The sequence below is a fragment of the Colletotrichum chrysophilum genome (assembly GCF_026319265.1).
Source record: "Colletotrichum chrysophilum strain AFK26 chromosome Unknown scaffold_1, whole genome shotgun sequence".
NCBI classification, from domain to species: Eukaryota; Fungi; Ascomycota; class Sordariomycetes; order Glomerellales; family Glomerellaceae; genus Colletotrichum; species Colletotrichum chrysophilum.
This window is the reverse complement of record NW_026517288.1, coordinates 753,586-766,142: the sequence shown is the minus strand read 5'-3', so window position 1 is coordinate 766,142 and position 12,557 is coordinate 753,586. Positions and strand designations below refer to the sequence as shown.

Below are 12,557 nucleotides of genomic sequence, written 5' to 3'. Positions count from 1 at the left end.
TCCGTCGTTCTCCGGGCTGTCGCACAGACGAAGCAGCCACGGAAATGGGGGAGGGGGAGCAGAGGATGCTACGCTACCTACCACAGGCACACACACATACACACCCTGATCGACAACGGCGACAAGAACAGACACCGGCATGATTAGAGTAGTCCGCAGTAGGTACGGGACCCCAGGGGAGGGAAGGGAAGGGGAGAGCCAGCCATGCCATATGCGCGTCTAGGTTATTAGTTCGCAGGCGGGAATGATGGATCTCGCCACCGCCTCGACTTCCCCTGCTCTTTCTTTGCCTGTCTGTCTGTCTGTCAGTGTCTGTTCTGTCAACTCATCCCCCTGCCCCCTGTTCTGTCCTCGCTTTAACCTCCCATCGGCATCCTCCACTCTTTAGCAAACCCCCTGCATCCCTACCGCAGCCGTACCCATCCCCTCTCCGTCCCATGTCCTGCCTGCCCTTCCTCTATCCTTTTTTAATTTTTCCCTTCTCACTCTTCCTCAATCATCCCCTTCTTGTTGTCCACACTTCTGCCACCACAAAGAGCCCCTGCCAAACCCATGCTTCGCCAGATCGAAGACCACAAACGCCCGTCCAGTCCCGCGTTCGGCTCTCAAATCACTTCTCCCCATCCCGCAACCACCCTGGCTCCTTGGCCCGAACGTTCCCTTATCACCCCCACATGGGAACTTTTTTGGCTCGAGTGGGCTCTTCAAGGCATCCCCTGTCCTGCCCTTCTTCCCCAGCCCGTATGATCCCCTGATCCCTGTCCCTGCCCTCCTCTGCTCTGCTTTGTACCTCTGGTACTTGGTCCTGCTGTTGTGTTGTGTTGCTCGCCAGCCGGTCTGGATACCTTACCCCGTGCGCATCGATGCGTCAAACTCCTCGATCCGTCCATCCCCGGGCGCCCTGTTTCTTGCTGTTCGTCCGGCTGTTCACCACCCTCTCTCTGTCCCTTCTGCTCGACATCTTCAGACTTGCAGCGGTACTTTCGCCCTCCTGGCCCCTCTCCGAGATATGTCGTACCAGCGGATGTCTGTCTGCGCTGTCCCCTCGAAACCCAGTTCCAGTTCCAAACCCGGGACCCTTTCAACATCGATCAACACCGCGCCGCGCTCTTAGCGTTGCAAATCATATACAGAAAGAAACTCAAAAACGCTTAAAGGAAAATGCCCATCTCCTGCCTCGGTCTGTTGCAACCGAGCCCGGTGCAAGGATCACATAAGGCAAGGAACCGAGCGAGAGAAATAACAGGGTCCATCCAGCCCGGCTTTCGCATGAGAGCGCGAGCAAGCAGGCAGGCAGGCAAGCAATACGGGAAACCACCACTCTATTCATATCCCATTATCTCGCCGCGATATATCCAGCGTATAGTACCCGTATATCCACATCGCATATCCGAAAGCTCGTGCCTCCGGATGGGAAAACCAAGTTTCCTACCGCGCACTATACATCACGTCACATCAAACACACTGCACTCCATCAATATTCTTTGGCGCTCTCCCCGTTCCTCGCCAAAAATAAGATATGTCTCCTTCCGGCGGCGCCGTACGTACAGAGCGTATGTAATCAACGAGATACAAAGATAGCTAGACCGTCCTAAGTACTATGTAGACACCAGACCAGACCCCTGTCCGCAGACACATGGGCGATGGATCGCGCCCACATGCGCCTCCCGCTCCCACAAACGGCGCTTGGAGCGATGGCGACTGGACAAGACCGCCTGTGGAGTCGAGCCGGGGTGAGGGGCGGCGGCGGCGGCGCACTGCGAAGAGCGGGAGGCAAATCAGCCACCGAACCCTCTTTCCACCGTCCCCCCTCTGAGTGAATGACTGAGTGACTGAGTGACTGCTGACTTGTGGTAGTGGTGGTGGTTGTGGTTGCTGGGCGGTGCACTTCACGCAACTCACCTGTGATTTCCCTCCTCCCCCTCCCCCTCCCTCTGCTGCTTCACCCCTCACCCCTCACCTCACTCTCACCACACCCTCCTACTCCTACCGACACTTCTATCCTCCACTCACACACCCCCAGGAAAAGCGAGCCTCGCAGCTTACTTAGCCTAGCTCAAACGCGATGAGACGCTGTACAAGAGAGAAAGGCCCAGAGTTCCGGCAAGTTGCGACTGACTATCCGCTTGCACTCCGCTGAGAGAGAGTGAGAGAGAGAGAGAGAGACCCTGAAAGGCCGATCCTGATCCGCTTTGCCCTTTCGCCGCTGCCCGCTGTTCGGTAGACGAAGCAACCGCCCACTCGGGTTCCAAAAAAGATGGCACTCTTTTGAGCAGCTACTCGAACCCACGCCTAGAGCACCCGCACATAAAGCTTTAAAATCGATTTAAAATATCCAGAAAATACTCTAGCTCCTAGAAAATGATATTCTGAGTTTAAATGTTTGAAAAGAAGAAGGTAAGCATCCTAACAAGAGGTGCTAAAGGTAGCGCTCTACAAAGTGTGCCATTTATTTTGGAACCCGAGTGCCGCCGCAACGCAGGTACCGTTCATCACGACTCGGCAGACCACGAGCACGCCATCGCAACTTTTGACTTTGATGTCCAAGCTTGATCGGACATTGTCCAGACGGAAATCAATTGTCCAGATGAAAAAGCTTTGCTCATTAATTTCTAGTCGTTCTAGCCTGAACTCTCTTCTGAGCCTTGTCTCCCTGAAAAAGAAGCCCGGGCCGAGGCTTCTTTTTCGCATCATTAATGAACACTGAAAGTATGATATAAGCTTACACTAGCGGGTATTGTGTAATCAAGATCGCGTGTTGGTCCAGGGTTGTGTGCAGTGTGCAGTGTGCGGCCTTTCATCGTGCTTTGTATTTTTGCGCTGAGGCTATCCTCCTCCTCCCTCAATCCCTCCAACCCAGAATTACGCCTGATCGTAAATATGCATAATGTTTAGTAGTTACTATTGTACAGTTACAGGTAGATGTCCACCCAGCCCCCCTTTCTCATCATGTCGTGACCAGCCCAGCTTGTCGCCGAGTAAACCAAGTGTGTAAAACCAAACATCGCGCGCTCTCCGGACCGCCTCAACCGCGCTTGACTCGCGTAACAACCCAGGAGTCCCAGTAAAAACGAAAATACCCTTCCCCTGTTTTCTTTTTTTTTCCCCCTTATTGCATGGCGTCCCCTTGTTCCCTACTCGCACAAGCCACGCTCAAAACATGATCCACTCCACTTCCACGCCGGGTCCCCCGATGCACCTCGTCCAGTTGAACGGACCTCGGCGCATCGCTTCGAGCTTGACCGCCGCGGGGCTGCGCGGCTCGTTCTTCTCCCACTCGCCGGCCCAGAGCTTCTCGAGCACGTCCAGCGCCGCGAGGTTGTTCATGTAGCCCGAGCGGGCCATGATGTCGCGGCACTTGCTGCGGACAATGTTCTGCTGCAGCTCGTTGACGCACTCGCTGCCCGCGACGAACAGGGGCCAGAGGAGGAACTTCTCGGCCTGGCTGCCGGCCTCAAGGCTCGTCGCGTAGTAGACCACCTGGGAGACGAGGTTCTGGAAGTTGCTGTGCGTCGACGGGACGTTGGGCGAGGCCAGACGCTCCGTGTAGAGCAGGGCGGCGTAGCGGAACGCCTCGGACAGATGGCCGAGGTCTCGGACCTGTGCAGAGGTTGCGGGGCCGGGGAGCGAAGCGTGAACGCGAGCCGAGTCAAACTCCCAGCTTTGGAGGGCAACGCGGGCCTCCTTCCATTCCCGCCAGAAGTTGTTGCGGTGGTCGTCGTAGGTGACGGGAGAGCAGATAAACTCATCATCATCCAGCGTTGAACCGAAGCCATTGCCGTCGAAACGGTGGCTAGGCATGTTGTACATATCTCCCAGTTGATGGTGCTGAAGACTGTTGAGGCTGCCCTTGTAGGCGTGGCCCAGGGGCGAGCCAAGCGGCGACTGAGACCGCGATGGCACGTTGCGAGAGAGAGTGCTCTGAACCGCGCGGTGCTGAGAAAGCAGGTTAAGTCTGCCGAGCCTGCCGATGGTCTTGAAGAGCTCACGGTCGCAGCCGACCATGTTCTCAGCGCCAGGAGGAAGAAGCTGGGCGTCGGGCATGACACCGTAGAAAGTAGTGTTGAGCTGAGCCTCGCGGTCGTTGATGCTCGCCGAGATGGCGTCAAAGTAGGTGAAGATGGCCTCCATCCACGCGGAGTCGCGGGAGGGAGCCAGGTTCTGCGAGCGCCTCATGGAGAGAATCTTCTTGACGCCGGCGAACTGGGTATGGAACTTGGCAATGCCAGACTCCACCATGCGGTAGTGGCAGAGCAGTAGGATAGTTGCCAAAACCGAGTCATGACTCGACTTGGCCGGGTCGTTCAGTTGCTGGTTGAGCAAGTGAACGGCCAGGTTCCGGTGCTGGTACTCTTCTGACAGAGACTGGTCATCAGGCTGAGCATCCGCCATTGAATCAGCAGCGGATTTCTCTGCCATGAGCTTCTCGGAGAGCTCCCGTGTGTCCTGGCCGAGACTGAGCCTGCGCTTCATCCGCAAGTTGCATGCCGACAGGGCGCAGATGGCGTGTTGTAAGCTTTGGCTGTTCGAGGCGAGCTGCAGAATGTGCTCGCGGTAAGGGTTGCTGGGGCCGTCAATGAAGACCATTGACGGGCACATAATGTTCTTGTAGTAGTCCATGAAGAATGGCATCTTGGAAATGAGATCCGAGTTGACGTGGACGGCTTGGGGCTCAAACATGGTAGGCCATTGAGCCGACGCCTGGTGGTCTGAATGCCGCGGCGACATCTCTTCGGGAGGAGGCGAGGTCCATACGTTGCTGTTCGAGTTGCAGCTTGTGCTGTACGCATCCATCTCGGGAACGCCTAAAGCCGTCACGTCAGCGAGCTTGATCCTATAGCAGAGCCGGACAGGCCGTCTCACTTAGAGTGTCACACTCCCGCATCAGTTTCTGACTCAACTGGCTCTCGAAGTTGTCCATGTGCGACGTGAGGCTCGAACTCGGTTCGGACGGTGCGTACACGAGGCTTGGGCAAGACGTGGGGGCTCGCTGGTCAATGAGAATGGCGGAGATGGGGCTCTGCGGAACTGGAGAGCCATGCGTGCTATAACCGTCGTACATGACAGTAGGGCTGTGAAGAAAGGGAATGTCGTCTCTCGGATATGAGTGGCTGATGGGTGACATGTAGTCGGCGTCGCTCACGGACTCCAGTGAAGAAGACAGAGCGCTCGAGATGGGAATCGGGCCCAGATGAGCTCCCAGCTTGCGGTAGTTGGGTCCATCAGTTGGTATACTGCTGGAATATGAAAGGTTGCCCCAATGGCTTGCTGCAATAGACGAAGATTGCTCGGGATGCGACATGGAGAGGAAGTCGTAGCTGTGAGGGTAGGGGGTGGTTGGGGTGGTAACGATGTGCTCTGGTGAGAAGCCGCCATTGTCGCGTGAATTCCTTCGAGACATGTTGTCAACGTCGGCCCAGCCAGCGGAGGTGGCGGTTGAGTTAGCACGGGCGCGGACTGGGGACTTCTTTGCGACTCCAGCCACGGGTGGCGCTTTCGCGATGGGAAGGGACAAGCCGCGGAGCTTGCCTCTGCTGGCGACACCAACGCCCCATGTCAGTTGGGTCTTGTAGCCGGAGCACTCGTTGCCAATCTCGAGACATTGTGAGCAGTAGGGCCGTCTGCGATCACACTTTACGTTCCTCTTGGAGCATGTGAAGCAGTCGTCAGCGGCACCTCCGGCGGGAGCGCGTCTTCTCCTCTTGCGAACAGAGGCGACGGCAGCAGCAGCCTCCTTGGCTTGCGCCGTTGATTGTTGAGTTATGGGAGCGGTCATCTTGTCAGGTTTTGTAACGAGTGAACTGTCAAAGATGTTGGTGGCGCATATGCGAGGTCGAGTGCCGGTCAAGGTAGAAGTGGAAGCGGAAGCGGGCAGATCCGAACGTCCAAGACTCCGTGTGGTTTGGGTAAATAGGATTTAATGCGGAAAGATGAGTTCTACTTCAGGCACAAGCAGAAGGTAAAAGTAGGTAGACTGATGAAGTCGAGAGACACGGCGATACCTCGAGAAAGGTATGGCTTGGGGAAGAGGAGTGTATAAATGTATCGAGCTGTGTCGAGCGTGCTTGCTGGCAGCCACCGATTACATGGATGAGAGATTGGCTAGAGATATACAGGCGGCGAACATGGATCATAAACCTCACCAAGCAACTCGTCCGGGGGAGGGATGTAGGAATTGTACAAGCAGTATGAAAGTACATCATGTGCGTAGACGGGGGGCCAGGAGGCAACTTGAGAGCAGTGACGGGGGTGGGGGGAAGGCAGAGGGGGAGACCGGGGGCGGCGACGTCGACCGAAGGAGAGAAACCTACGTGAAGGCGAGCCGGGTTGGGTGGGTGTGTGAGAAGTGTAGCTTCTCGGGGTGTGTGTGCCTCGCCTCTGGGTTCCTGGCCGTTCTCTCGATCTTAGTGGACGGGGGAATAGAGAGCTCGAGAGACACAACTAAGAGTGGTAGGCAAGGCTAAAGATGAACAGAGAGTTGAGAGAGCGAGTGAGAAGAGAGAGTGGGAGGGTGAAGACGAGCAGATCAGCGGGTCCGTTGCCAGATGCCTGAGGGACAGGGATTCCCTGACAAGACGGAGTCCCCATCTCATTGCAGGTACAAAGTCCAGGGTTCCAGGTACCTTGCTTTGCCTGGCTTGCCCGCGATTTTAGGTTGTTCTGGTCAAGATGTGGCCAGTCGATGCGACAGGGGCCCTGGTCATCGAGTCTTTGGAGGGGGTTGCATGCCTTTTCCATTTCCCTTACTCCAAGATTCAGTTGTGAGGTGCGCTGCTGCTCGACGACGTTGGAGAAGAGGAGGGCAAATGCGGAGAACTTGGCTAGAAGACGACTCCGGATCTAAGAGTATTAGCAAAGACGAGACTGCCTCTCAAGACGACCAGGCAATAGACTATGAGGAGCCTAGTTCTCGGCTCGATGCACGTCCGACTCAGTGCGGTCATACAATATCCGGTCTCCGCCGCTGGGATATATGAAAAAAATCATGACTGATGACATGCGATGAACGGAGATTCAACCCGGTCGCCGCAACGGGATCCGTAGCACGGGAAGCCAGCGAGATAAGACGTGATAGAGGATTGCGGGGGGGAAGAGGAGACGAGACGGAGAATGATCAATGCACCCGCCAGTAGAGACGAGGATAAGACGTCCATTTGGCGGCGCTTGCGATCCCTGTCACGACGAACTCGTATTCACGGTACCTGAGAATGCTCCCAACCCGCTTTGCCAGCCCGGATATCTGACAGAATACCAAGCGAACAGACGAAAGGCTGGCAGTAGATCCGGTGGGACTACTGATCGCGGATCGTTGCGGATGTTCAAGGTGTGACGATTCCGAGTAATCATCGTTGATGGTCTTCGAGTCTCAGCTAATAAACCGTGCTCGTGGCCAGTGTCGGTCGACGAAGAGGAATAGCCAGAAACCTCTCGAGACATGGACCCAATACTCAGGCCGGTTTCTGTGGGCAGTAGGAGAATACAGCGTTGCACATCCGTTGTCAGTCTCCGAGAGGGTTTCTGAATAGACTGAGCTCCAGGCCATGCTGGTTGCTGCTCCTTTAGCGTCTAGCCTCAACCTAGCTCAGGTCCTTTTGCAAACCCACCAAAAACCCACCCTCCTGCTCACTGCCCACCCCTGCTAGCGATGCGATGCGATGCAATGCTGCTGCATCTGCCGCGCTACAGGGCATGGCAGGACAGGGTTGGGCATGTAGGGACAATGACAACGGCGGCGGCGGAGGAGGCGGCCAGGGCAACGATTGATTGGCAGCTGAGCAGCCAGCTTGCGTGCTTCTTCTGCATCGAGAATCTCAAGAGGCGCCTGTGAAGAACCCCAAGCCTGTGCAATTAACTTTGGGCTTGCTGCGGGCAAGGAACCAGGCGCCGCGAGCTAAAAAGACGCGGACAATTGTCGTCGACGGGGGTGAGGCTGGAACGGTACTTGAGCTGGGATGGGTGGATGAGGTAAAGCGAGGTGAGGTCTTCTTTGACCAGCGTTAGTTACAAACTAAAGGCGGGAGATGTTGATTGGACACAATGTTTGGACGAACTGGCGGCTGGCACAAGCCTTCGCCGTTGACCCAAGCCAGCCCAACCTGGCCAATGGCACATCTGAACCAGGACTGCCAGCGGAAGCCACATCTCGGTAACTGGGCAATCCCGTCTGGGTTTGATGTCGAACATGACAGGATGAACCAGTCAAAAGACGAGTTGTCGCGTGGGGTTGAGAGCGTGTCTGAGATGACTCTCGAAAGATTGCGGCGCCGGTGGGCAAAGAGAAAGGCCCACGAACGAGACGCAGCTGCGGTAAGGCGAGAAAAGGAGCGAAATGCATGTGACAGCTGGAGATATTGCTGGTTCTGGTGCTGGTAGAGAGATGTGAGCCAGAGACTGAACTGAAGTGAGCGGACGCTCTCTCCTCGCACAAGGCGTGCTGAGTCCGAGGCGGACGAATACCGCCGAGTACTTTTCCGCTACTGTCTGAGGTACCGGGCGACTGCGGGGGATCCCGCGTCAGGACACTTGTATCTGACGGCGTCTGTGTTGTATCGCCATCTCCCTGTTTCCCTCGGCACCCTTTGCCTCGAACCGAGCTGACAGGGATGATGACGGGGTGGTTCATCGGCCGCCCTTCAGCCCACCCGCTGAGCGCAGGGCAGATGGAGGAGAAGAGTCGGTGGTCTGCGGCCCTGTGCCTTGTGGTGCTGCTGTGCAACGACAACGGTTGAACCCCCGCGCCCCGCGGCGGAGCAATTCTTGTCCTTGTCATTCCCGGCCTTTTTCCTGTTCCTGTTCGGCTTCCAAGTTAACTGGCACAGCGCTGGTGCCCATATGGCGCCAATGCTCAGTGCCACAGCCAGGAACCGCGGCAGACACAAGTCAGAGGGTGTCAACGTGCCATATTGGGCAAATTTGGTCCTTGTTCTGTCGTGGCAACTGGCTGAAAGATGGAGCTTGCAGTGGACAGGGCAATACAGTTCGCGTGCGTTTAATATCCGTGGGATGGACATTCAGCGCAGAGAGAATTTGTATCCATTCTCGATATCAGCAGTCGAGTGCTGGAGAAGCCCGTTATCTTTTTTGTCTGGGGACCCTGTCTTTCCTGCACCTGCTCCGAGCAAAAGGGCCTTGGGCTCTGGAGCCAGCTGCGCTGCCAGCGCTGAAGCGGTCTAGCGGTGAAATTGGCTGCCGGTTTGACGGAACCTGACGTGAAGAGACATTTGGTCGCGGTTTCGCTTTGCTCGAGGGTGCCCGGAGACAGGCGATGCTGGATATCATTTGCCGCATTTTCCTGTCGACATGAGAAATGGCCCAAGGTCAAGGTCAAGGTCCCGTCTGCCCAAAGTTGCCTGGAGACGCAGTTGCCGGTGATCATGGGAGACGCCGTCGTCTTGGGAGAGACAGGATGCCCTGCCCAGCGCCAAAGGCTTGTCTTGTTGTCTGTCGGCTCGGTCGCGTGTGGAATATGATTCAAGGTGCAGCAGCAGTGTAGTGGAGAGAAAGTCTTGGCCTGCGCCGGATGCTGGATGGATGTCGGAGAGGAAAAGAAACTGGCTGGCTGGACGGGTGCAAAAGTGCAGGTGTGGAGAGAATTGCAGACGAGTCCCGGCTGCGCTGGCGATTGCAAGTGCAGGTGCAGCAGGTGCGGTGCAGGTGCAAGTGCCACCCGTGCAACAGCACTGGCACAGGCACAGGCACAGGCACTGGAACTGACGCCAACACCTGGCAGCCACCTCCCGCCCGTCAGTGATGCTGGTCCCGGAGGAGGAGGAGGAGGAGGAGGGGCTGCGCCGGTACTCGAGGGGCTCCGAGCAGAAGCAGGAGCAAGGCAAGCTTCCCTGGATGCTTCAGCAAGCCAACCTAAGGTGAAGCAGGGGCTAAGGCGCAGTCAAAAGTGCCAAAGATGCCCTGTTCTCAACTGTCACGTCAGGTTTCATTCGCTATTCCCCATTCCTAGCGCAGGCAGCCTGCCATCCCGCTCCAAACACCATCAACACCCATCGTCACATCACATCGGATCGTGTGTGTATGTGGCTACCTAGGTACCTACGGATAGGTCAAAGTGGTTTACACCTTCCACACATCGGTCAGTGCCTTTTCTCCTCGTCGCCCGTACAGGAAAGGCCAAATCAACAGGCATGATAAGGTAAGGTACGGATGGCCGTACCTTACGAGATGCTTTATCTGTTCACCTCGACCAAGGATCCTCCACCGAGCATGCGACCCTCCAAACCTGATGGAAGCGCTGGAATACTACAGAAGAACACGAAGAGCCAGGCTACAGCGGCCTCTGGAGTCTTGGCTTGCTTGCCTGCCTGCCTGCTCCTACTTGTAAGTTAAGTTACTAAGGTTCGTGTAGTGTGCGCCGAGGCGTTCCACTGCGCCTAGCAGCAGCAAGCAGAGCGTGCCATTGCAGCGCGGTGCAGGCCATTTGGCAGGGTGTTGCAACCTCTACAAAGTGGCACAGAGCGGGCGGCTTTCTGGTTGACCTTCGGTGCAGACTTCGACGCGCCTTCTGCCGTCGCCCAGAGCCTTTCTAAGGCCAATCGCCCGGGACACGCCTCTCATCTCGTTGGACAGGAGTGACTTGCAGCGAGATAGTTGCAGCAATAGACCAACCCAACTACCTAGACAAACTGCACTTGCACTGCACGAAGAAGAAGTGTAAAGGAAGGAGGGGGACATCACCCACACCTTGTGCCTTCTGCGTTCTGGCTCGGCTTCCATCCCTCCTTCCATCGTGCCCTCCTTCTTTCTCTGCTCCGGCCAAGCCCAACCTCCAAGAAGGTGGCTTGCATGGCCCGTACCTGCCTTCACTCCAGCTATCTAGGCAGCGGCTTCCTTCGGTCACATCAGGAAAGGGAAGGAAGGAGGAAGGAAGGAAGACCTTCTGGAATGTCTGACCTGCACCTCCTCGTTGTGGTTTCCGTGCCTCCCGCTCCCGGATGTCTCTTTCCTGCTGCCGTCCCTAATCCGAACAGACTTAGAAGCCAAGGCATCTTGGTCCTCGAGGAAGAAGGAACGCGATGTGTCTTATCTTATCACGCCTGCCACTTACCTACTTGCCCATTTCCCCCATTGGTTCCTCTACGACCTCACGCGCCTGTTGCCAAGCTCAACATCAGGCCGCTCTGCCTTTGGCATCGGATCGGTGACGCCCATGCGATGGAACAATCGCCATCAGCATCCGTCGTCGGGCTGTTCCTGAGCTGAGACATGTTGCTCATGAACCTACGTCGCGAATCGGAGCAGCAACAGAGCCACGGGGTGCTCTGACCTCGTCGTTGGTTTCTCGGCATCTCGATAGTACCACCCAACCACCGCGTCGGGGCAATCTATTTACCAGACGACATAATTTCCATCTCTTTTTCCATTCGACGTCAACCCCGGCCATCTCGGACGACAAGGACCAGCCGTCACTTAATTACCAATGGGTGACTGTGCATTCCTCAACAACCTACCAGACGCCGGGACTTGTCGTCGGAGCACTCGCGCACGCACTGCAAAAGGCGACACAACAACCCTGATTTACTCTGACCTTAATCCCCAATATCCCCTGTTCCGGTTCGCCATTTTGGAAATTTCCATCTGCACCGCTGATGACATTGTATGGATTGAGGCACATCAGGAAAGGCGGCGGTGGCGGCACGGGCAGCAACATCCAGCCGCACCATATTATCACGGTTGTGTGGCCCCAACCAGACCATTAGTCCGTCCTGGTATTGCTCTGCCTTCCATCCCGCAACACCCGTCATCTGACACAATGTCTCGAGCCCGACGAGCCCTGCGAGCTCCTCCGCAGCCTAGCGGTCTTCGTCCACACTTGGCTAACTCTACGCCATCAAAAAGTACCGATGCGAAACGGACTAGGAGGTACACATACCGGACCTCTCACAGGAGACCAAGACACTAGCAAGACGATGCCGGTTGACGTTGTGCTCAACCAACAAAAGTCAACAGTTCGTGCTGGCACGTTAAGCCTGCACTGGCCCTGTCGCGTTAGCTCGCCTCGCCAATGCAATGTGCCAGTCCGTCGTCTGTCAAAATCCTACTTCATCAAACCAGCAACCTGGCCTTCAGAGATAAAGTGCTGTTGGTTTACATCAGTGTGGCTGCGTCATCGTGGGGCTCGCCGGAGGTTGCCCCAACTCTCCTCCCATTGTCGGCCGTCTCCTGTCATCACATGCTTTCCCCTTTTGGTGGCATCGGGTGCCCCCTTCTCCATTTCTGCTATTTTGATACCCTCAAATCTCTCCTCCGAGGCACTACACGTCGGACCCGACCGACTGCATCTCAGGTTCCATGACCCCCCTTGCCGCCGACTTGATCAGCGACCTGGGCTTTCTGCACGAAACTGCCAGGTCCCCAGAACCTCCGGAGACCGCCCTGCAATGATAGGGCTTCGCCTGGCCAGGGGCTTGAAAACCTCTTTCTTCGGGGCCGGGAAAAACAGAAAATTCGGCGTCCGCGATGCTTCTTCACAAACACAGCCCTTGTCAGGAAAGCCTCAATTGCCTCTTTAAGCCAATCCACGGTTTCGACGGCCAAGGGTCTCG

General features: G+C 56.3%; 1 protein-coding gene across 1 annotated transcript; it reads right to left on the bottom strand.

Annotated features, from left to right (window-relative positions):
- Window positions 1-3,153: 3,153 nt before the first annotated feature.
- On the bottom strand, window positions 3,154-5,776 carry COL26b_000210 (uncharacterized protein; the record flags this gene model as incomplete). The annotated part of the gene is made up of 2 exons (XM_053173180.1): window positions 3,154-4,805; window positions 4,864-5,776. 2 exons carry the CDS (start codon window positions 5,774-5,776, stop codon window positions 3,154-3,156), a joined length of 2,565 nt encoding a protein of 854 aa, XP_053042886.1.
- Window positions 5,777-12,557: the final 6,781 nt, after the last annotated feature.